The 25,302-nt window shown below is 38.6% G+C and overlaps 1 protein-coding gene across 5 annotated transcripts in view; it reads left to right on the top strand.

Moving 5' to 3' along the window:
• Window positions 1-25,302, top strand: part of SUGCT (succinyl-CoA:glutarate-CoA transferase) — a 479,841-nt gene that overhangs the window by 237,657 nt on the left and 216,882 nt on the right. The window contains exon 13 of one of the 5 annotated variants that reach the window (XM_077811005.1): window positions 21,713-22,081. The exons of 3 other annotated variants lie outside the window; for them this stretch is intronic. In XM_077811005.1, coding sequence (XP_077667131.1) covers window positions 21,713-21,748 — 36 coding nt within the window. In that variant the 3' untranslated portion in view covers window positions 21,749-22,081. Of the gene's footprint in view, window positions 1-6,292; window positions 6,379-21,712; window positions 22,082-25,302 lie in introns of those variants that run through there. One more of the 5 variants, XM_077811006.1, reaches the window with a different exon arrangement.

The raw sequence follows: 25,302 nt of genomic DNA, 5'->3' as shown, positions 1-25,302 counted from the left end.
ATGGAAGAATTCTTTTTCGTTCATCTTCTCTCAAGATCTGTCTAGACTAGGAAAATCTGTATTTAGGAGACGTTAGCTAACTTGCGTTAATAAACACATTTTTAAACACCACTTAGCCCTAAACGTAGACAAAGGCAGTAGGATTTCAAACTCAAGGATTTACCACAATCAGCTAACGTTTTAAAATTCCACTAGCTTTGCCTCGTAGAGAACCAAAAGCAATATCCAAACCAGTGGCTTTTGGATGTGGATAGACTTTCCTTTACCTCTGACTAGGATACCTTTGGAATCCACATGCTATGAAGGTTCTTCCCCTGGCTGTCTTTTACTAGAAATAGTACTAAAATATATATAATATATATAATATCATATAATATATATATTCAGCAACATTAAGTCTTGAAACAATTTCATTAATTTTCATCCCCATTGTTTCCTAATCATCTTCAGTTTTTTGGCATTCATAATATAAAGCAGCAGTCATAAGATGTGGGCTCACACTACTGGTGACTGAGGCTTCACAATGTATTGCACGTCAACAACCATCAAAGCATTATGCCAGCACAGCTGTAAGCAATGCTGCAGAATGCTTTACAGTGCACCACAAGGCCTTTAACAGCCAAAGACCAAGCACATGGGGTAAAACTGAAGAGGAATGGAAGCAAGACTGAAGGGAAAGGGAAGCAAGTCTAAAAGGGTGATACAATTTAATCAACTATAGGTGTGAATCTTTCACCCACCATGGAACCATGGGGGTCAAAAAGGGGCCATATAATTTCCTTTGTAAACTCAGATTGAAACAACAACTTGTCCGACCCTGGGACTTTTTGTTAACATCATTAACAGCTTCAATCATACTCTAACTGAGCTGCCAAAAAAATGAAGTTTTTGACTAAGCTGGATTGCCAGGTGATACATTTTTTCCATGAATGGAATGAAATGTTGTCTACCTTTTCCCAACTGATTATAATCTTTTATTCATTTGTAGTGTTAAAATGAATACTGCAGGCATTCTCACTGCTAAGTTAATCAGTGTCTTTTTGAGGGGGAGGGAGACAGAGGTTAAAAGGGTTGAGAGACAGGCATTTGCTCTTTTAGGGACACTGATACAGTAGTTAAGAAAACATTCTTAACCTGCTAGAGGGACAACTGCTTTCCTTAAGAAATGAGAGGGAGAGAGAAAGAGAGAAAAGTGTATTTATAGAAGGTCCTATAAAGACACTGTATAGGCTATCTGCTTGCAGCGTTTTATATTCAGACTTCTTCTAAAATATGTTCTTTTAATCAGGCCAAGATCATACAGTACATTAAAAGAATTCTTTAAAAGTTTTAAAAATTTACTGGATGACCTCAGTGTGGTCCTATTTAGCATACCCTTGGGAACATGTGTATGAAATACAATGTGGTTTGAGGTTTTTCAAACAATACAAACTTAAAAGAGAATATGTATTTTTTAACAGAAACAATTCAAATTCCTCCAAAAGATAAAACAAAACAAAAGCAGGTATGCACCATACTGCAGATAGGCCATGAAAGCATAAAGATCTGTGGCTATTAAGTAAGGGGAATGAAAGTATTCGTCTCACTTTTTTCATTAGGTGTTCTGTCTTTTACAGTCATCGTACAACGCCATTGTTGTTTCCAAATGGCTGGCAGAAATTTAAAAAAAGAATAAGATGGCTGCATTATGGACAATTTAATAATTTGGTAGCTAATGTTTAAAACCACACTCCTTGATACATTTTATCATATCAATGCTGTGAGCAGAAAATAAAAATGAAAGTCCTGAAATGGTATTTTTTAGCAGAACAGTTACAGACATACCACACAAGTTGAGTACATCAGGTGTAAGACATCATCCTGATGCATCACTTCTGAGAAGTATTGGGAGGGAAATATCAGAGTTGAAATATCACAGCTGGCTCTGATTTCAGCTCATGCCAAACACCTGCAAGCTCTAAAAGGATACCAAAACAAAACTCCACCCTGTGGCAGAAGGCCATCCCTTAACAACCTTTTCCTGACTTTGCATCACTATAAAAATTAATTTAACATTTTTACAGAACCCTTATTTTTCATGTCCCAGAAGACTAATACAGTTCCTTTAGCCATTCTGCTGAATATGCCTCAAAAACAGAAAGTTAAGAATTGAAATATTTGATAGTTGGAAATTATCTGATGTTTTCATCTTATTATTTGTGAAAGCCTGTGAAATTGGTGGGTTTTATTAATCTCTAGACTATATCATATTCTGTAAATCATTTCATTTGAACACGTCCTGGCAAAAATTTCCTAGCATCTGGTAAAAGCTTCCACAATTGAAGTTATGAACACAAAAAGCAACTCAAGAAACAAAATGTATTTTAATGTGTTTAGTTTCTTTTTTTTAAAGTGATGCACTTTAAGGACCATGTTTTGAATCACTTCAGTGGTTAATATTTACTGAAACAGTTTTGCAGTCCACTAAGGGTTATTCAAGTCAAGTGAAATTATATTCTTGTCTATAATACTGCAGAGAATTTGTTACATAAAACCGTTCCTGCGACTGAAAAACAGTTCATGAAGGCCTTTAGGTTATACAGTGTTTCTGGAAGTAATTTCTAGTAGACAAGTGAAAGAGAGGAATTAAATTTTGTATTTATCTCTTTAAGTATTGGACCTGGTTGGAAATTTTCCAATGGAATGTTTTTCCAGAAAAAGCAAAGCATTTTGTGAGAACATGTTGCCTTTAAAAAAATTGTTTTGAAGTGAAAATTGGAGAAAATGCCCCACATCTTTCAATATGATTGAAACATTCCATTTAGACAATTTTCAAAATGAAATGTTTCAATTTCCATTTCAAAATGACTTTTCATTTCAATTTTTAACACTAGGAAGTATGATATCAACAGTTGAAATCCAAATGAACACTTTTAATTTTGTCAAAATGAAACATGTTGATTGACCAAAAATGCAATTTTTTCCAGAATGTTTGTGGAAAAATTTGAATTTTTTGTTTTCTTTCTGTTCTGAAACCAAAGAGATTTCAGAATTATAAAACTCCCCTTGAGACAAAATTATGGTTCCTGCCCACTCTAGGACAGTGGCTACTGTACCCCTTTTCAGACTACTGTACCCTTTTTGGGAGTCTGATTTGTCTTGTGTACCCCAAATTTAACTTCACTAAAAATTACTTGCTTACAAAGTCAGACATAAAAATACAAAAGTGTCACAGCATGCTGTTACTGAAAAGTGTGTGTGCGTGTATGTTAGTAATACATATGCCTACATGTGTTATGAAGAGCAATCCCTTCTATTATAGACTCCCATTTTATGAAGATCATAAATTTCCTGAACTGGTTTTGAAATTAAAGAGGGAGCCTGCAAGGACGTTTTCAAAAAGTTGCATTATGGGTTCTCAGTTCAGGAGCCTAGTGAGAAGCTTCTCACTGACCTTTTCAAAACTTCAGTTGTCTTTCTTCACTATGCTCCAGCATTAGCAATTCACGACACAGCTTTTTCAAAGCCCTTTGGTTGGTTTCTCTCTTTAGAGAGGTTGCACACTGGTTCACTAATCCTGGAGCTCAGTGAAGTGATGCCAGTCAGTTTCAAAGAGTCTGTACTTAAGGTCCTGTAATCTTGGAATGCACTGAAGGCCATGCCATTGAGCTTTCAAGGAACAGTGCTTGCTGGGGTGTAATTTCTTTGAAGTTCCTAACAGCATGTTAATCTGACTGGCATTTTCATTCTTGGATACAGTGCAAATTTGGAGTCGTAACTGAGCTGAAATTACCCCAAGAATTTCAGTTTATCAAAGTTTGGTGAATATGGGTTTCATTATACGTAATAATACACATCCTTAAATTATTACATTGTAATCCCATCACATTTTGCAAGGTAAGTGGGGTTGTCCTTGGTCTGTCTTCTAAGGTATATCTAAGTGCTTGGAGGAGTTGGTGCTGGTGATTCTGTACGTGGCATTCTTCCCACAAAGTCTGTACTGAACCAGTGCCGCTGCCTAATGGTGGTAGACACTGTGCTGCCGGATGCAGTCATTTGCTTGTATTATACATTCATAGTTGCATGCACTTTCGGTTACTAAAGATCCTGAGGCAGTTTTTAATAATAATAGTAGTAGCGTCCTGATCAAATTTGAGCTTGAGAACTAATATTTTGCCAACTTAAATTCCCTCAGCAATTTCAGCTGAAGAGAGTATTTTTCTTCACTTGTTGTGTACTCTTTCCCCTAAAAGTTGTGGAAAGTAATATGTACATTGCTTATCAGCCTAAGAAGGTTTTTGATCTTTAGGTAAAGAAAAACCTCTATCTTTCATTTTCAAAATATCACAATGAAGTAGACATGTATCCAAACTGAATTAAGTGAAGTTAGGATAGAAAGAGTCTGCACAGATATCAAAGGCAAAAGCTTTGGACGCTCAAAGCCAATTTTCAATATATGATTTCAGGTAACTGTAGTTGAGTTTTGACTTGTTTTAGAATTTCTTAATTTCAGTGTCAGACTGTGTCCAGGAATTTCCTGTGAAGGAAGATAGCCTGGGCTTCTTCTCTGGGAAAAAGGGCTGGTCTGCACACAGTTTTTGTACTCCTTTAACTAAATCGGTTTGAAACTGGAGTAATTAAAGTTTTACAACCCCCTAATGTGGATGGCATTATACTGATATAATGGTGTTTATACTGGTATAGCTTATTCCTGTAAATTTAGGAAAATAAGATATACTGGCGATAAGGGATCTTTATAGAGGTATAGCTGCATCCACGCTAGGGAACGTATTGCTTTACCTGTTCTGTTTTTTTTTTTTTAAAAAAAACACATCCCTAACCCAAATAATAGTACAATAACTGTGTGGACAAGGCTATAGTGTGTTTCTACTGTCCAGCTGCCTTTTCTGGGTTTTTCAGCTGAGCCCTGAAAATCACAAAAGAGATATGAATCTCATTTAAAAAAGCCAAACACTTGATCAGCGATTAAAGAGTCCTTTGGGATGCCCCAGATGAGTTTCAGATGTTTAGGGCAGCGCTAGAGGTGCACTGAAGCTCACACTGGGGACACTTTGCTAGGTGTTTGTCGTTTCATACATACCTGTGCTATGTGTAATGGCCCATAAAAGGGGATATTCCCATAATTCACAAATAGCCTTAGTAAGAGGATGGCAAACAAAAACCGACCAGTAATAGCACTAGAAAGGAAACTCTTGGGCAACATGAGAGAGAGAAGATGTAAAGGTGATATTTCAGGAGTTTTGACCCTAGCTCAACAGTGGAAAAAGAGACAGACACATGAGCATGGCAAAAAATGGAGGCTGTAATGTTGTTAACTTAACCTAACTCCTGAAGGTCCAAAGCAGGATTGCAACAGTTACCGGGTTGAAGACATTACAGTGTGGATCCCAATTTGGTTGCCAGGTATCAAGAAAAAAAAAAGGAGTGGGACCAGCTCTTAGCCACCTCAGCCAGCTAAAAGGGGCTAAAAGCTAAATTTCCCCCCTCACTGTTATCTCACCCAAAATTTGAAGGACTAGACAAGGGATGCTGCAAGCTGTGCAAAACATTGATGATTACACCCAACTTGCAATGCAAAGGCCCAGGCTCAGTGCCTGTCCATCCCTCTGCAGGAGTTTGGGCCCCCCAAAACTGACCCTTATTAACATGCAATCCATACTAGGAACCTATTGATTATTAGGACTTGTTCCTTTTTCATTGTTACATGCCCTTTTCCTAGGTACCATTAATGTGACTATACACTTAAAGTTTTGCAGTGTGTTGGTCCTGTAACTTGACACTCAATAATATATCTAGCCATTAAGTTAAAGACTGATTTCTAGAACTGCCTTTTTTTTTGATAGGCTCCCACCTACCCAGTAATTAGTCTGTTAGAAATAGCATCAGTTATAAATATTCTTAATACTAATCAAACCAGTATGACATTCAGCATCTCTTCTATGGAAGTTTAAAATACTTGGAAATCAATATAACAATCCTTCATGTCCTTATCCCCTAAATATGCTGTCCCACCATTTTAAAAATTAAAATGTGATCAACTAAATGTAGCCATTATAACTGAAATGAAATCAAAGGAAAAAATGAGAAGCAATTTTTAAATCAAGTAAATGTGTGGATATATCCCATATGACAAAACTTTGCAAAAATAACTGCAAATTGCTGGTTCTTTGAGAAATATTTGCTGTCACAAAATTTTTCTTCTTTTCAGTTCTGTCAGTTCTCTCGTTGTAGTAGAACTAAACGCAAACACTCTCACTCTCACTGCACACGCTTTCTCTCTCTCTCATTATAGACGACTGATGGAAAAATAAACACCAAATAAGAGCATCTGGAGATGGTTTATTTCTTTACAAGTTGACTGGAAGACAATGTTGAAACAGACACTGCTGTCGTTTCACAATACAGGAAATTTGGAAAAGGTGTCACAGCTGTTTTAAATAACTTCATTTTGAGCATGCCAGTCATGTGGGCATGAGCCTTCACTTCTTCACTAGGAGCAGAGGAGGAACTCATCCTGCAATAAGTGTAACTTAATTGAAATCAATGAATTTCCACCAATTTGGCCCCTTAAAGGCAAAAATCAGTGCTATGGCCTAACTCAGCAGGGTATTTAAGCGTCTTCCTGACTTTAAGCAACTAAGTAGTCCCATTAAAGTCAATGGGACTACTCATGTACTTAAGTATGAAATGGGGCCTATAATTGATTATATACTTCTTAATATTAAATAGTAAAGTATGTGTGTGTGTGTAAGTGATCTAGGCATTTAAAAAAAACCCAATAACACTGAGAGGTAGAATGATTCAGTGAAAGGCCTGATTGGTAGCCTTGGGAACCAAAGTCTCCTGTTTAACCTAAACAGAACAGTTATGGTACCTCACAGGAAGCAGCAATGCAATGTTGTCCAAACTGTTTTGCCAAAGTGCCTCAAATCTAACCTGGGAGGACATGCTTTAGGCTTGGATGAATAATTCAGTCCCCTGCCAGTTTACTCCATGTCATTCTGCTGAGACACCATCAGATTTACCAGTTATGCAGGTGGTTAGTGTAAACCTGGTCACTAGGGGTTGAGCTGAGACCACCAACTCTTTCTCATTAATTTTGATGGTAATAGCTTTGGTCACTACTGATCAGGGCAGGGTTACAATAGATGACAACAGAATTAAATATGTGATAGTATGTGATAAATCCATTCTTTTAAGGAAGTATAATATACTGTTTATCTAAACTTTTGTCAAGTATTGTACCTGAATCCATATAATAAGACATATTGCACAATTTGTAAAAGAGGTCTGGGATTTTATTAACTAAAAAAATTGAATTTAAACCTGTAATGTATTCATTTACTTCATCACTGTAAAGATATTTGAGAACTATTTCAGCACTGCAGGGTGCAACCACAGCATCCCAGCATGTATGAGTTTGGAGTCAATAAAAGACCACATTTGCATTATTATCTCTGAAAAGATGCAAAGGTTTATAGAAAATGTGTTGTAACCTGATGTGATCATCTCTGCAGTTATGATAGAGATTGATAGACATTTTAGACATTATTCATGCTGAGAAATGTCTATCTTTTAAACTTTCAGCATGCTAACTTAAGGGAAATGCTGTATTTTCCCCCAAAGCCGCTATGTCCCCTTTGCTTGAAATCTCTTGCTAGTTTGTTGTGTGTGGAAAACACACATCTTCTTCCCTCTATTTAGTGGCTCCACATAGGAGAGGGCTGCAATATGGCAGTTATTTCAGCTAAGCGGTAACTCCACCCCTTTTTTTTTCTGGTGCTGGCCTTATTGCAGCCATTTGTCAAGGAAATGAAATGCTAAATGTATCTACATTGAGCTAAAAGCACCTGCAGTGGCCAAACCAAAGGAGCATTTTGCTGATATATATGTCCCAAAATCAACTTGGTGAGTGTGTCATGTAAGTCCCTCCAACAGATCAACTTTTCTTCATTGCTCCCAAGATATGCATTTATTTGTGCTGCTTACCGAGGTCTTCCCCATCTGTCGGATAGGAGAATGTAGCAATGGCATTAGTCAAGATGAAATTCTGTTACTGTTGCGGATTTTTAATACCTTATTATGTTCAATGTCTCAACTTTATTTTTCATTACAAAGTTGTGTTTAGTCATTTTAAAATTAGCTGAGAACCAAGACAGGAAGTTCAGTGTTTTGGAAATTTGTGTTAATTTATAGCTCAGAATATATGTATTAGTAATATTACTACACAGATGATGCATACATATAATTCTTAATACAGATTTATGCTACAGGTCTGTTCGATTGATAATATCAATAAAGAAGTGTACTTAATTGTGTAAAATAATTATTAATTATGTACATAGTAATATACTTGATTGTGAAGTGCTTTGAGATCAACTTATGAAAAATACTATATAAGAACTAGGTATTAGTATTAAAAAGAGTATGAATACACACTTAATCACTGGGCCATCATTGTGTGCGGGGTAAATAACATGGTTTTAAAGTATTTGCAATTATTTATTTGATAGATTCAGGCTCCACTTAACTAATACATATTTAGGAACCTTTAATTTTTTTATTCTAAGTATACTGTACTGTTATGTCAAGATGGGTCTAATGTCCATCTATTACATTTAATATAATCAAAATGACCAACAAATAATTTTTATATGTAGTAAAAGAAAGAAAGCAGCAGTTAATATAACTTTTTCTATACCAATTAGCAAGGAGTAGATTTTTAGTAACAATTCAACTGGTTGGACACTTCAGATTAAGTTTAAACTATTTTAGTAACAGTAAGCAGCAGGAGAAGAAAAATATAGTTTATATCCATTTTGTAGGCAAAGAGCTGTAGACGGTTTGGGCTAAGTTGCTTTCTTCACAAGGTTCATACTTTTATTACTGTAACAGAGTGGCTGGCAGACTTTGCAGAGGGATCGAGGGCTTGTCGAGTCGTTTGAAAAAGTGCAGGGAAATTACATCTGAGTCACAGTGGCAGATGCATCTTGTTAACTCCAACCTGGGTATAAAAGGGGTTGGAACAGAAGAGGCAGAGGAAACTAGAAGCTGGGATAGAGGCGGTCTTGCGGGGAAAACTCTTGGAACGGCCAATCTTGCGGGGAGAAAGTTTAGACTTTGGTATATGTTCTCTTGTTTTTGAGTTACCAGCAGAGCCAAATGCCAAGAAAAAGGTAAGTATGGCAATATACAATTTATGTATGTTTTGTTCAGAACATGTTAGAAACTCCACCTGCGTACAATTACTTTGTGTTTTCATTAGGGCTGTCAAGCGATTAAAAATTTATCGTGATTAATCGTGCAATTAAAAAAATTAATTGTGATTAATCGTACTGTTAAACAATAATATAATACCATTTATTTAAATATTTTTGGATGTTTTCTACATTTTCAAATATATTGATTTCAATTACAACACGAAATACAATGTGTACAGTGTTCATGTTATATTTATTTTTGATTACAAATATTGCACTGTAAAAGCAAAACAATGTAAAATTTTAGAACCTATAAGTCCACTCAGTCCTACCTCAGCTGATCGCTCTGACAAATAAGTTTGGTTACAATTTTCAGGAGATAATGCTGCCCACGTCTTGTTTACAATGTCACCTGAAAGTGAGAACAGGCATTCGCATTGCATTGTTTTGGCTGACATCGCAAGATATTTACGTGCCAGATGTGCTAAAGATTCATATGTTCCTTCATGCTTCAGCCACCATTCCAGAGGATGTGCTTCCATGCTAATGATGGGTTCTGCTCGATAACGATCCAAAGCAGAGCGGACCAACACATGTTCATTTTCATTATCTGAGTCAGATGCCACAAGCAGAAGGTTGATTTTCTTTTTTTGGTGGTTCAGGTTCTGTAGTTTCTGCATTCGAATGTGGCTCTTTTAAGTCATCTGAAAGCATTCTCCACACCTCGTCCCTCTCAGATATTGGAAGGCACTTCAGATTCTTAAACCTTGGGTCGAGTGCTGTAGCTATCTTTAGAAATTGGCACCTTCTTTGTGTTTTATCAAATCCGCTGTGAAAGTGTTATTAAAACAAACATGTGCCGGGTCATCATCCGAGACTGCTAGAACATGAAATGTATGGCAAAATGTGGGTAAAACAGAACAGGAGACATACAGTTCTTCTCTAAGAAGTTCAGTCTCTCATTTAATTGAGTGCAGTTATGTAACCAAAAAAAAAAATCTACATTTGTATGTTACACTTTCATGATAAAGAGATTGCAATACAGTAATTGTATGAGGTGAATTGAAAAATATGATTTCTTTTGTTTGTCATTTTTACTGTGCAAATATTTGTAATAAAAATAATAATATAAAATGAGCGCTTTATGCTTTGTATTCTGTGTTGTAATAGAAATCAATATATTTGAAAATGTAGAAAAACATCTAAAATATTTAATAAATTTCAATCAGTATTCTATTGTTTAACAGTGCGATTAATTACGATTAATTTTTTTAATCACAGTTAATTTTTTTGAGTTAATCGCGTGAGTTAATGACCATTAATCAACAGCCCTAGTTTTCATAAACGGAACAGCTCCAAGGTCTTGAACCTGCAAGGTGCTGAGCACTCTGATCTCAATCCCTCAAAGCACTTAACCATGTGCTTATCCCGAGAAGTCCCAATTCCATTGACTACAATGGGATTACTTACACTCTTGTTATTTTGTAGTACTCTAGGTGTAAAAGATTTGCCCATTTTATAAGGTTTTTTTGTTCCATTAAGAGCAAAAGGAAGTGTGTATGGAAAAGGAAAGTGATATTATGTAAGTGGAATGTCATTGGCTTATTTCCTTCTGCCTTAAAGCCATATTCCATATCCTCTGCTTCAAGGTTTTTCACAACTCTACCGTGCCTACAACTCTGTTCTCATTTCTTCCTCCATCCTTTCTCCTTATGTACTCCCTTGAAGCCTCTCTCCCTACAATCCTTGCTGTCTTCTCCCAGCCTTTGTTTCCCATTGCATCTATCTACCTTATCTAATTTGTGTAATCTCTGACTATATAAGAATTGCTATTATCATTATTATGGTATTTTTAATGGAGCCATCATCATAGTGCCTTGGCATATATGGACACAAAAAGGAAGCTTACAAGAAGTGGAAACTTGGACAGATGACTAGGGAGGAGTATAAATATATTGCTTGAGCATGCAAGGGTGTAATTAGGAATGCCAAAGCACAATTGGGGTTGCAGCTAGCAAGGGATGTGAAGGGTAACAAGAAGGGTTTCTACAGGTATGTTAGCAACAAGAAGGTGGTTAGGGGAAGTGTGGGACACTTACTGAATTTGGGAGGCAATGTAGTGAAAGATGATGTGGAAAAACCTGAAGTACTCAGTGCTTTTTTTGCCTCGGTCTTCACAGACAAGGTCAGTGCCCAGACTGCTACGCTGGGCAGCACAGTGTGTGGGGAGGAGGTGAGCAGCCCTCCGTGGTGAAAGAATGGGTTAAGGACTATTTAGAAAAGCTGGACATGCACAGGTCCATGGGCCTGGATCTGATGCATCTGAGGGTGCTGAGGGAGTTGGCTGATGTGATTGCAGAGCCATTGGCCATTATCTTTGAAAACTCGTGGCGATCGGGGGAGGTCCCTGACGATTGGAAAAAGGCAAATATAGTGCCCATCTTTAAAAAAGGGAAGAAGGAGAATCTGGGGAACTACAGACCTGTCAGCCTCACCTCAGTCCCTGGAAAAAACATGGAGCAGGCCCTCAAGGAATCCATTTTGAAGCACTTGGAGGAGAGGAAGGTGATCAGGAGCAATCCACATGGATTCACCAAGGGCAAGTCATGCCTGATCAACCTGATTGCCTTCTATGATGAGATAACTGGCTCTGTGGATATGGGGAAAGTGGTGGATATGATATATCTTGACTTTAGCAAAGTTTTGATACGGTATCCCACAGTATTCTTGTCAGCAAGTTAAAAAAGTATGGATTGGATGAATGGACTATAAAGTGGATAGAAAGCTGACTAGATCATTGGGCTCAATGGGTGGTGATCAATGGCTCGATGTCTAATTGGCAACTGGTATCAAGCGGAATGTCCCAGTGGTCAGTCCTGGTGCTGGTTTTGTTCAACATCTTCATTAATGATATGGCTGATGGGATGGATTGCACCCTCAGCAAGTTTGCGGATGACACTAAGCTGGGGGGAGGTAGATATAATGGAGGGTAGGGACAGGGTCCAGAGTGACCTAGACAAATTGGAGGATTGGGACAAAATAAATCTGATGAGGTTCAACAAGGACAAGTGCAGAGTCCTGCACTTAGGATGGAAGAATCCCATGCACTGCTACAGACTGGGGACCGAGTGGCTAAGCAGCAGTTCCGCAGAAAAGGGCCTGGTGATTACAGAGGACGAGAAGCTTGATATGAGTCAACTGTGTGCCCTTGTTACCAAGAAGGCTAATGGCATATTGGGCTGTATAAGTAGGAGCATTGCCAGCAGATTGAGGGAAGTGATTATTCCCCTCTATTCGGCACTGGTGAGGCCACATCTGGAGTATTGCATCCAGTTTTGGGCTCCCCCCACTACAGAAAGGATGTGGAAAAATTGGAAAGAGTCGAGCAGAGGGCAACAAAAATGATTAGGGGGCTGGAGCACATGACTTATGAGGAGAGGCTGAGGGAACTGGGATTATTTAGTCTGCAGAAGAGAAGAACGAGGGGGAATTTGATAGCAACTTTCAACTACCTGAAGGGGGGTTCTAAAGAGAATGGAGCTAGGCTGTTCTCAGTGGTGTCAGATAACAGAACAAGGAGCAATGGTCTTAAGTTGCATTGGAGGAGGTCTAGGTTGGATATTAGGAAAAACTATTTCACTAGAGGGTGGTGAAGCACTGGAATGGATTACCTAGGGAAGTGGTGGAATCTCCATCCTTAGAGGTTTTAAGGCCTGCCTTGAGAGAGCCCTGGCTGTGATGATTTAGTTGGTGTTGGTCCTGCTTTGAGCAGGGGGTTGGACTAGATGACCTCCTGAGGTCTCATCCAACCCTAATCTTCTATGATTCTATGGATGCTTTTTCCACTTCCCATGCTTCATTTTTCTGTGTCTTCTTTTCAATTCCGCTCTTTCAGTGAAACTTTCTGTTGACAATGGCTGGGTGTTAATCTCTAGATGCATTAAGATCTCAACATGGTGCCTAAACTGTGGTCACATGTTCTGTATTCAGCTGAGGTAGATTTAAACTCTTTGGAACAAGGAATGAGTTTTTCTACATACTATTTTTAAAATGGCATATACCTCTACATCACTTTATAACTAATAATAATATCAATCATGTCAGTTATGAGATATTCTGGGGCAAAAATTGGGGATTGGTCCTGCTTTGAGCAGGGGGTTGGACTAGATGACCTCCTGAGGTCCCTTCCAACCCTGATATTCTATGATATTCTATATACATCAATGCTAAGAAATGACTCCATGATGCAGTGTGGGTTCTAGCAGTTATATCATGCTGATTACTACAGAACTGTTTGAAATTATGCATTTTCATGCAGTATATGTTGTGATGAGAATCTGCTTATGCACCTTTGAATTAATTCATGCAGTGTTGCCTGGAATATATGACACTGTCTGTAGAAACAGTATACATAAGGAATGTTGTATGTTTCAAAGGGTACAAGCTTGTGATGATTGACAAAGCAGTGCAGCTCATCTGTATAGCAAGACAGACATTCCGAGCCCTGGGCTTTGGCAGGACACAAACAATGGTGAAAACTGAGGCCATCAGTGGGCGTAGGGGTGGAGGGGAAGGATTATAAATATTTCAAACAGTTTAGAGGCACACGTGAACTGAAATGTCAGGAGGTCAGTTTTTATTTATTTCTGCTTTCTGCTGCCATTCTTGCCTATTTCTACAGTGGATGGTTCCTTGCACAAACATCTGGGATCAGGTTGCCAGCACCTGCAGCACGTGGAGAGAGAGAGAGAGAGGTTTCTCTGACTATAAGACTTATTTTAAAATGCATAACTTAAATAGCTATTGATAGAAAAAAAGAATCATTTTAAAATGTGTTGTCCCCTCTCCCCCATAAAGTGGATAATATAGATATTTTTTGTTTGCAGTATCCAAACGTTATTTTAAAAAAATCAGGGCTACAACACACAGACTGCAAGTGCACTTTTCATGATTTAAACCTGGAAGACTGTACAGTACATCTGTTTAACATCTTTTAGTTTCAAGAATTCTGCCTTGAAAATGTTCTGTCCCATAAAAGGTTATGTTAGGATTTTCAGATGCAAACTGGAAAAGGTTAATGTACTAGTGGATCCTCTTTTTTTAACCCGTATGCGACTGCTGGCCCATCATTGTGTTTTGCCAGGTGTTTTAAGAAGGAGTCTTTGCTGATGAAAAGAAATATGAGTTTGTCAATATTCAAGCACACTGGAAAATAACTTTTTCAAGGTGTAGCTGAAGATCCCTAAGTAGGCATTAGACAACTTGTTTGTAATTACCAAGTGACGATAAAATCACCCAATTATGGCTAAATCTTTATTTCCTATATATGCTTCTCTCCATTACACAGGTTTTATGTTGATGCAATTCCATTGTCTTCACTGGAGTTTTACTGGCATAGCCGAGTGGAGAAACAGGCCCTTTTACTGCTTCCTGTTCAACACAGTTGGCAATATCTGCACACAAGAAGCCCAGGACTAGTTGTAGAAGTTATGTGAGTGAATCATAAGCTGCATTGGCAGAGCTGTGCTAGGAAACCTTTACTATGCTAGGGAACAATTTCCATAGCTTTAGAAAATGTGTTCAGTCTCTACATTAGGGCCTGAGGCCAAGCACCATTACTTCCCATTGAAGTTAAAGGGACATGAGGGGTCTCAGCTCCTCTCAGGAGTTACCCAGACCCTTGCAAGACCAGGCCATTAGTGAGCACAAAAAGTGACCCATTTAACAGTCGAAGGAAGATTCTGTGGTTCAAGCAGTAGATAGGAGGTCTGGAGTTTGGGTTTCAATGCCAGTGTAATGAGTCATCTCTTAGCCTGATGCAGGGGTGCTGGAACAATTTGTATAGCGGGGGTGCTGAGAGCCATTGAATCAAACTGTAAACTGTAAACTGTATATGATGGGAACCACTTCAAGCCACGGGCTGTTGCTACACCCCCTGCACCCCTAGTTTGAGCCTGAGCCTGATCATTGGTGCTGAGTCTGATGAGTCATCCTGGAGCCTGAAACCTGAGAGCTCCATGTCAATCAACCAGGACTCAGCCCATTCACAGGCAAAGGTCTAACTGGTGACCCAAAGGCCAGGGATATCGGCTCCCAATGAGAGCAGCCACTCTAGTCTGCTCAATGTTGCAACCTCATTGGGACAGACTGCACATGCTTTTGCCTTGTTCCAAGCCTGCTCTTGGCTCCTGATTCCTGCTTTGCCCTTGGCTCTGGTCCCCAGCCCAACAACTGGGCATGACTGCCACTGCTCCAAACACCAGGTTTGACTGCTGCTGCTTCAACCATGATTTAGTTGAAGGATGATTTAGTTGGGGATTGGTCCTACTTTGAGCAGGGAGTTGGACTAGGTGACCTCCTGAAGTCCCTTCCAACCCTGATATTCTATGATTCTATGAACCACTAGGCATGACTATCCGCTTGTCAGTTTCTGACAGCCTGCTTCTTCCACAGATTTTCTGACTGACCTTTGGCAAGTCATTTAACCTCATTGTGTCTCATTTTTCTTATTTGTAAAATATGGTTAATCATATTTACCTATATGGCAGGTGTGATGCAAACTTTAATTCACTGTATGTGCAAAGCAGTTTATGATCCTAGGTTGGAGATTGCTATAGAGATAAATACTATTATTAATTTATATATAAGTATTTTGGTGTTTTTTTAAAAAAGCACAGAGCCTACCTAAGAAACAACAGTAATTTTTCCTTAATTCAAGTAGTTTGATGCCATGCATACAGCAGACGAATCACAAAAAAGCGTTCTGCTGCATGGCCTTTAGTGAGTGGGTGTGTGAAAGAAGAAGAGATAGCATTTCCTTCAGAGACATAAACACCCTCTGACACAGACTAGGGAAGAATCTGTGTTGCAGAAGGCTTGCTGCAAGGGATTTTCCACATGTATTTTATTATTCTGAAGCTGATGGTGGTGACAAGTTGCACATTAAGTAACTGTCTCTTAAAAAAATTACTTTTTAAATTATCTCTGTAGGAAAAGTGATGTAATACTGGGTTACTTGGGTAAACAAAGTCATCTGACTACAGAATACATTACCATCACATATGAAACTCGCTCCCTTCTGCCCCTTCGCTTCAGACATATGGCTCTATGGTGATTACCTGCATATTTAGGGACAAGTGTGTTCAGATTCACTAAGTTAGTAGCCAACAGTTTTCACTGGGGAAATAAGTTTAGTCAACTGTTAGTAATTTGGTTTTGAAAATATCTGCAAAGTCCTCAAACGCATAAGACACAGTGAAACATATGGTCCTAATCAACCCATTAAGAAGGAGACATGGTCTATTTTCCATTAGGGATGGTGCTTACAACAAATGAGTAAATACAGCTGAAGTTTACGCATGTATTCTAATTTTACTATAGTGTGTGCATGTAGGTAAACATGCATGCACCCATATATATTTAGGTGTATTCCCAGTGGATCATGATGATTGGGAGGAGAGATAGCTCAGTGGTTTGATCATTGGCTTGCTAAACCTAGAGTTGTGAGTTCAATCCTTGAGGGGGCCATTTAGGGGGCAAAAATTGGGGATTGGTCCTGCTTTGAGCAGGGGGTTCGACTAGATGACTTCCTAAGGTCCTTTCTAACCCTGATATTCTATGATTGCTATAAAATAAAACAAGCTGACTGAGCAAGTCAATTGGTGTAAAAACAGGAAAAAATTACATATTAAAAAAAAAAAAGAAACCTTTCTTGTTGGGTTTTTCCTTATTATTCAGATGCTAGAGCTCATAAACCTAAATTGGCAGCATGTAATTGGACAAAGGAATGTGGTGGAACCCTCTTGTAATGATGTTTGTTTTTTAACATAACTTTGCTCTGAGCAGAGTGGTTCACAATAGGAGCAATTGCAAGTTGCACGTTGCGGTGCATTGTAACAATTCTGGACAGTTATTCCACTCGACTTGAAGTGGGGTTTTATTATGTAAGTTTGCAGTTGGGCAAATCCAGGATCCTGCACCTGGCTTAACTAGTTATATGGGATACAAAGCTGATATACAGTGGGAGCCACATTGTAGCGGCTACTTCTTCCCAGTAAATGAAGTAGGCTCTCTGAGCCCTTATGGAAGCACACCCAGGAGGATCAGTACAAGTGGACCCATGGTTTGGTGGATACTTGGGCCCTGCCTCTCCCTCAACATGCCCATATCCTGCCTCTTTCTGCCTCCTGCGTGCTGCTGTTCAGGGAGCTTGCATGTAACACACCTGGAGCGTGCATTCCCTGCACTGCTTCTTGCATTTTCCTGAAGGGCCTGTTAACGCTCACACTTTTTATAAAGTTGAACACATGCCCCTCCCCCCCACTTTCCATCATCATAATGATAGATCTAGGTGTATATGGTGCTTGTAGGGAGTTCACAGATTCTGCAATGCCATGCTTAGGGGACTAACTGCATTCACAGCCTTTCACAACTAGGTCACACACCAAGGATTGAAAGTTATAATTACCTCAAGGCCTTCTGATTCCTTATTGCATTTATCCGAAGTGTTTTTGTCTAGTATCTTTGGCAGTTGTTACAATTCTTGCACGTTTTTCTGCACATTCCTCATGATAAATCTCTTCTGTTTTCCTCTTGCTCTTGATGTGTTGTCAGCACAAATCACCTTTCAAAAAAGAGCCACTATCTTGTTGTTCATGGTTGTGTTTTAACAAGTGAGAGGCCACTAGTTGTTAAAATAAATGTGCTGTTATAGGCCCCTGTTCAGGAAAGCATCCCTATTCAGCAACAGCACTTAGGCATGTGCATAACTTCAGTGTGACTTTAAGCATGTGCTTAAATGCTTTCCTGAATACGGATGGATTTAAGTTTTCCTGAATCAGGGCTAGATTTTTGACATGTTGTCAGTTACAGAACCCAATGCAAAGGTGAGGTGTTTACCAAACATTCCAGAAAGTGTGAAAACCAAAGAGGTGAATTTTCGGGGGTGGGGGCAAGTAACTTGTGTTGTATCAGGTCAGGGTGTGACCGTGATAGGAATGGGTTTTACCATTGTATACAGTGAGTAGATTCCGCTCATCAGAATCAAGTGCTTTATTATGATTGTAACAATTATATAACAGCAAAAAGACTCTTTCTGGTCAGAGTGCACGGTGTGCTAGGTCAAATAAAGCTTAGCTTCTCATCTTCTGGGTAAGTTGGAGCTTGGACTAAGTGAGTGGGGTAGACAGGAGGAGAGAAGAATTACCATCAGTCTCAGATATACAATAGTGTCTGGTTTTATAGGCATATCCTTGAAATCCAGGACTGGTATTTTGGTTAGGCAGTAAAATATCCATATCATATATAGACTTAGCCAAGATGTACATTTTGAAAAAAACATAATTATATTGGAGTTTAAAGGAGTCTTTAAAAAAAAAAAAAGATGAATGATCAGATTTTCAAAGGTGAAGAATGCATACAAATCCACAGTTGAGGTCAATGGAAGCTGCCAGTGTTCGGCACCTTTAAAAATCAGGCCTGAAGTGTTTAGCAAAGGTCTAATCAGGAAAGGTTAAAAGAGATGGACATGTTCAGATAAAAGATAACCTAAGGAAGTAAAGGAGGACAAAGCATATCAGTAGCATTTTGTCACCTCTGAATGCAGTCTCTCGTTTTCATGTGATTCACACATAGATCCCAAATGTAGAGAAGTTATCAAGACACAAGATCATCTTGCAAAAAATGAAGTTGCCATCAGAATCTGCTGTGAGGCTTTTGATCCACAGTGGGGTAGGCTGGACATAGAAAGGAAGGAAAGGCCTTTTTTAATGTCACTGATAAATCAGAGAGGGGTCTGATCCAAATCAAGTTCTCTAACTTAAAATACTTTCCTGTAAAATTGAAAAATTGTAACAAATTTTCAAAAATTTGTTAACATGAAATCAAGACAAGATTATAATACCCCTTGATGGAAGCTTTCAAGAGGAATTATAAAAGTAAATCACAGTGCTTTATTTATTCTCCATTATCTAAAGACTGTAGATAACCATCTCCTTTGCTACACTGTAACCTTCTATAATGTGTTGGATTTAAGTCTGTAGTTTTAAAAGTGGTTTCTGTCTTCTTCAGTTTCTTGATGTGGCAAAGGCTGGGAGAATTTTTCGGTGAACTTGGGCATAGTTTCAGGCAAATGTGGGCCAACTTCCAAGCAAACTAGGTCAGACAGATGATTCTCAGTTTGAAACCATGCAAAGCTTCAGTGATTTAACATGGTCTCAACACGAAACTTGGCAGTTTCAGCGGGGGTTTTTCGCTTTGCATTTTTGAGTTTGCTCAAACCTGAAACTCAAAGCAAAATTCAAGGAATGCAAAATACTGGGTGAAAAAAAATTATAGCAAACCCCTGGGAATAAAAATAACCAACTTTCACTCAGTTTTCCATTACACCTTATTATTTTGTAAAGAAAGTGCAGATGGTATGAGGGTGAGCCAGGAATGTTATCCAATAAAGAATTCCACCTTCTCCATCTCCTGTCCTGGAGTGAATGAAAGAGGAGCATGATGAAATGGCTGTGGAATGTGACAGAATTTGTTACAATTTTCTGTCTATCCCTTCACATTGTCCACTTTCGTAAGTCAGCCAATGCCTAAACCAGCTGACAGGGCTGTCTTCTGTTGGATTGGCACTGAAAACTGGCATTTGGCTAGTATATCACATGATGCTGCAGTGAGACTCCTGCCCAGATGGAAACGTTCAAATCATTGTTCATCTCTCATGGTCAGACTGCATCATGGGGGTTTGCCTGTTTCTTCTGTTTTTTGCCTCATCAGCATGGCTAAATGATTCCAAGTGTAGCAAGATAATTAACTATAACCTAGAACTTCACTCTAATGTATAGACCTACTATCTATGCCATCTTTTGCAATAGTCTCTTTTTACAGGAAGTAGAGAGGGAGGAGAACATCTCATTCTCAGTAGGGTTGCCAGCCCTCCAGGATTGTCATGTGATGAAGTCTCCAGGAATACATCCAACCAAAATTGGCAACCCTAATTCTCAGTCATGGCCTAGCTACCTATTGACTTTGCTTTCCACTACTTTTTTTTGTCATTCCTGCTTTTCTTCTTCAGTCCATCAAAGTTGTATTATTCACTGACATCAGGGAACTGAAATTTCTTGGAAATGTTGATTTCAGCCCATCCTTACCCCGTTGTGCCTAACTAGATTGAGTATAAATGAGGAATTTCTACCCCTATATATTCTTTTTTGTTATTCTGTATCTGATAATTGTCTTTGTTCTTCCATCTCTCCTTAGCAATATGAACAGATTAATAGTACATGCCCTTTTTTTATTGCGCCAGTTTGCCTGGGTGACACTGACATCTAACAGATTAGGCATGGACCTAGCAGTCTGAAAACATGGATTCTAATTCTGGAAGACAAGTTTCTAGTTTTGACATTTGTTTGCAGGTCAAGGTAAACCTCAGAGTTTACCTCATCTTGCTAATATGTGTTAATACTACAGCTGCCTTGTCTTCACCAGGATTTTGCCTCAGGTTAGTTACTACGTGTTAGCTAACACGAGCTAAGAACATACCTTTGTTCCTAGTGAACACAAGACCCAGCCTGTAGTTTTCCCCATCTGTAGGATGAAGTTAACATTAGTTACTTCATAACACAATGATTTTGTAAAGTGCTACATAAGTAGCAAGTATGATTAAGAACAGTCAGTGGTAGAGGGGAAAGAACCCTGGACCTCATGGTTCATGCTAAATGTGTCAGAACATCTGATTATTGAGGGTACCATTATCCCCTTCTCCTCATCCTCCTCTTGCAGCTCCCTTTTCAGTATAGTGAATTTTGGCAAGAAAATAGCATTTCCTTTTTTATTAAATATCCAGAAAGTGAAAAATATTTTGTTCAAAACTTAATTGAAAAATATCAATCTATCAACATATTGGTCCAATTTTATGGACGAGGCCCATGGTAGAGCACGAAACTGGAGTAGCATTCATGTTTGCTCATTTCTATTACTTCCTATGCTAAGTTTTAACTAGTGTGACTTTTTGAAGCCAAGTTAAAGGTATAATCCTGTAAATAAAGGTTCATAATGGAAATGCTGAGAAATCCTAGAATCCAGTGGTGAAAAATATTCATTTAATAATAAATCTATATGAGATATTTGTGTTGATGATTTCTGAGTAGCAGTAACAGCTGACTTTATGTGGATGGCTGCATTAGACATGTAATGCCAAACATATCACTGCATAATTTTGTAATGAACAGATATGGAACTATAGCAAGAAAATTCATGAAACTTACAGATGTATTGTCTGTACCAGGGCTATTTTAGAGAGGACTAAGACTTCAGCATATATTTATAACTAATAGCTGACCATTTATAGAATAGGCAAAAGCACAAATATTTTAAACGGTGAGATGGTGTGCTTTCCACTCTTTGTAGATGTGGGGCGTAGAAAGCCTATGCAATAATGATTTTCACTTTGTATTTTACTAATCCTAGCATGCCTTAAACTTCTAGGGTGACATTTACCACATTTTCTTCTGTTTTAGGAAGTCGGGATGAATGTACTTCGTTTGAGCACTTAATTAGTAGCAAAACTGCTGTTGGAATGCTTTGTCATATCAAATAGTGATCCAGCTGAAAGAGGAGGAAAAATTGCAGATAAACATGAATAAATAAGGAAGTGATTAGATTATATGAAAATTGTTTAGAGTCTGGCGGAATTTACTGTAATCTGCTAATGGCAGCAAGTACAGTGTAATTGTGCATGCCAAACAGGGAGACTGGACATGTAAGGGAGGGAGTTTTCTGTGCTTGTTACCATTTGTGATTTTCTAAAAGCTATCCATATGTGTCCACTCGGTCTGGACTCATAGGGAAGTTGGTCTCTGGCCAGATGCTCCATCTCTTTGAGCTAACACCTCTCTATAGAGCTCTAATGCTCCCCTGAAGAGCACTTTTTTTTAAACTCTCCAATTTAGATTTGGCAGTTGAAGCATGATGGCGATTGAATGTTTTGAGAACCAGCAATAAATAAAGCTTTAAAACTTCCATTGTTTTGTCTCTCAGTTGCTCTGCTATGCAGTTGCATAAGCATCCGTAAGCTAAAGTAGTGGAAATCAGATTGGATTACATCTGCTAAGGTCACATATTGGTTAAGATTTCTTTCCACCCCCCTCTAAAGTTCCAGTTTATCCTCATTTGTATCATAAATAGAGAAATATAAAGGAGGGGTGCTCTGTTTTATGAAACAATGTCCAACAAGGAATTGGTTGAGTTAAGAATGTAAAGTTTGGCTAATCTGAGTAGCATATTTGTAATGAAACATGATTTCTCTTGTGTTTTTTTTTCTTATCCCTATAAATACTATGTAATCCTCTTCTCTTCCCCTACCCTGACAGCCTGTTGTTGTGTCTCTGCCTGCTAAGTGTCTGATCCAGCAAAGCATATAGGGCCTTCCAAGCTGTGCAAGCCCCAGTAGGCCCTGGGGACTGTGCTCTGTGGCTGGCCAGCCAAACCAGGTGAAAGGTCATTTTGCTGTGGAAGACAAGGCAAAGGAGGGCTTTGTGCTGGCAGAGTATTCTGCAACTGCTGGGAGTTGAGGAGGCAGTGAAGGGAAGTTAATAAAAAAAGAGCCTCTTGCCTCGATAACAGCACAGTTACCCACACTCCATTTCTGTTCCATCTGCCTTCAATACCAAACATTGAAATTGAAGTGTCCATGGGATTTACTAGTGCACCACTTGGCTGTGAATGGGGGAAGGTGGGTCTGATCTACCTGAAGTGCTGGGAATATTATAACATGCAAACAAACTCACCACCAACAAAACAATAATGTTGGTGTGTGGCCAAAGGGAGTTCTGCCTTTCCTGACAATGAGGAGTACTGCAGGAAACTGCCTTCCCCCATTACTATTGTGTGGTTTGGGAGTATTTTTCCTTTCTCCTGGGCTTTTGTGTATATGTGTGTCTCTATTTATATTTGTGCTGAAGCTCATTGCTGTTCCTCTGTTATCTGGCCTCCAAATCTGAGCCATCGGCCTGGAAAATACTTCCATCTTCTGGCTATGGTCTCTTTAAAAATGGTTCCTAGGTGATTGGCTGTCAGCCACCAACCAAATATAAAGGCTCACAGTTTTAAGACTTCTAATTATTTTATTTTTTTACTTTTGGGTGTAGTTCACATCTAGTACATAGCTATCTAGAGGCCCCAAATTGCCCATGTATCTATTAGAATGCTCAAAACTGCAGGCACAAAAATGGAGGCCTAGTTAAGGCCTGCCTAAAAATCAGGTCATGCAACTGCCCTTGCAAAGCAGGAAGCATATCAGCTTTGCAACTGCTAAGTAATCGAATTATTTTAAGGGAATGTCCAGAATCTATTATCTGCATCTCAGTGCAAAGGATTAAAAAAACCCCCAAATACCCCAAACTCCCCAAAACAAACAAAAAATGCACCCTAAAAATAATTTGAAAATTATGTTTTATTAGATTCATACCCAGCATCAAAACTGAGAAGCATTGTATTTCAGGTTTCCTCTTCCTTGGTATGTTCTAATAATTGTTCATGTCCCAAAGAATAAGTCTTAAGTATTAATATTTTATTATGATTAAAAGTTTGGCTCCCTATCCAAAATATTTGAATTAGCTAAGTTTTGTGAAATTTCCAGCTCAGTTTTACATTGGTTTTCTTGTAAAGTTTCTGACCTTTCCTACTTTTGATTGAGCCATAGCAGCCATTCTTCTGGTATTCTGGGAATTCTATTTCTAGTCCTGGGTGGAAGCAAGAAATGCAGAGGTGTGGAAAACAAAATCATCATACTATTTCTGAATCTCCAAAAATAGCTGGGATCAAGTTTTGGGTGAAAGTTTTTTCTTTAAGGAATCTTAGATTCTGCTTCATTCTAAATATTGTTTGGAGTTAGAGTACTGTGGTATTGCAGGGAGATGCAACATGCAAATTGACTGATAGGAAGAGAAAGCTGTGCTTGTGTTGTTGAACTCCCCCAGAGATTCTGCATGTGGATGGCGGCTTTAAGTTGTGGTTGGGGCACCAAATAGCCCACTTGGCAGAAGCTGCTTCTGATGAAGAGATGAGCTGAGGTGGAGCATCCTCTGAGTGCCTTGCTGTGTGCCTTCCCTGTCCAATGCTTCACTTTAGGCCTATGCTAGATAGTTGCCTACCCTCTGGTGGAGGAAGGTCAGTGTTTTCATTGTATTACCTCTTATCCCTTTCTGCCAGCACAAACCCTGGAGCATTCAGATCCCTTTATGCAGCTATATATTATATCATAGAATAAAACTATATTCAATGATAAATACTGAAATTCTTTCCTAAGGTATCAATTGTGCATCATGCTGCTTGCTTTTCAGATCAGTAACGTTCTCTTTAGACATGTTTGTGTCAGATGCAAACCTGCCCATAGTGATACGTGCCTTTCACATCTGTAGGCTGGACTAGAACTTCAGTAACACTACTAAGGGTGACAGAAAATCACGTGAAAGCTGCAGCTAGTTTAGCATGGTGCATCTTGTTGCTGATAAAGATACTAGAGATGGGTACGATATAAGAACCTGGATAGATAGCTGTGGAACACCATTAAGACATGGACTCAGTCTCTTGTGTTCTGTATTTAAGAAGTAAATGAAAGTGAGGAGACTATAAACATCCCCACTGTTTTTTTTTAAAAAAACTTCCCCCTAATAATTTCCTGCACTTTATATATCCCATAAGATTCTCTTCTGCATGTGGAAGGAACTGAGTTAATGATTCAGTCCAGGACAAGCAATTAATTTTTTTTATTTGGGTGCTTACACTTTCCTAAGATGGATGAATGGATGGTGGCTTCATTAAACAGAATAAGATGGTAAAAGTGAAGAGAACTGTCCCCACCTTTCCCCCCCAGAAAGCCCCTGTTTAAATCATTTGTACTCTATGCTCGTAAGTAATAAGTTATTCTTAGAACCCTAAGGCTGCTGGGTAAAAACTGCAAATCTTGGTAGAATTAGTTATAATATAGAGCCCTAGTAATGGGGTAGTACAGACTGGAAAGTGAAACATTTAAACAACCCATTAGCCATTTTTTCTCTTGAAGTCAGAAAAAAAAGCTTGTCAGTCATAAACAAAAATGTGTTAAGAA

This window comes from Eretmochelys imbricata, chromosome 2 (assembly GCF_965152235.1).
Source record: "Eretmochelys imbricata isolate rEreImb1 chromosome 2, rEreImb1.hap1, whole genome shotgun sequence".
Classification (NCBI taxonomy): Eukaryota; Metazoa; Chordata; order Testudines; family Cheloniidae; genus Eretmochelys; species Eretmochelys imbricata.
This window is presented reverse-complemented; position numbering and strand designations above follow the sequence as displayed.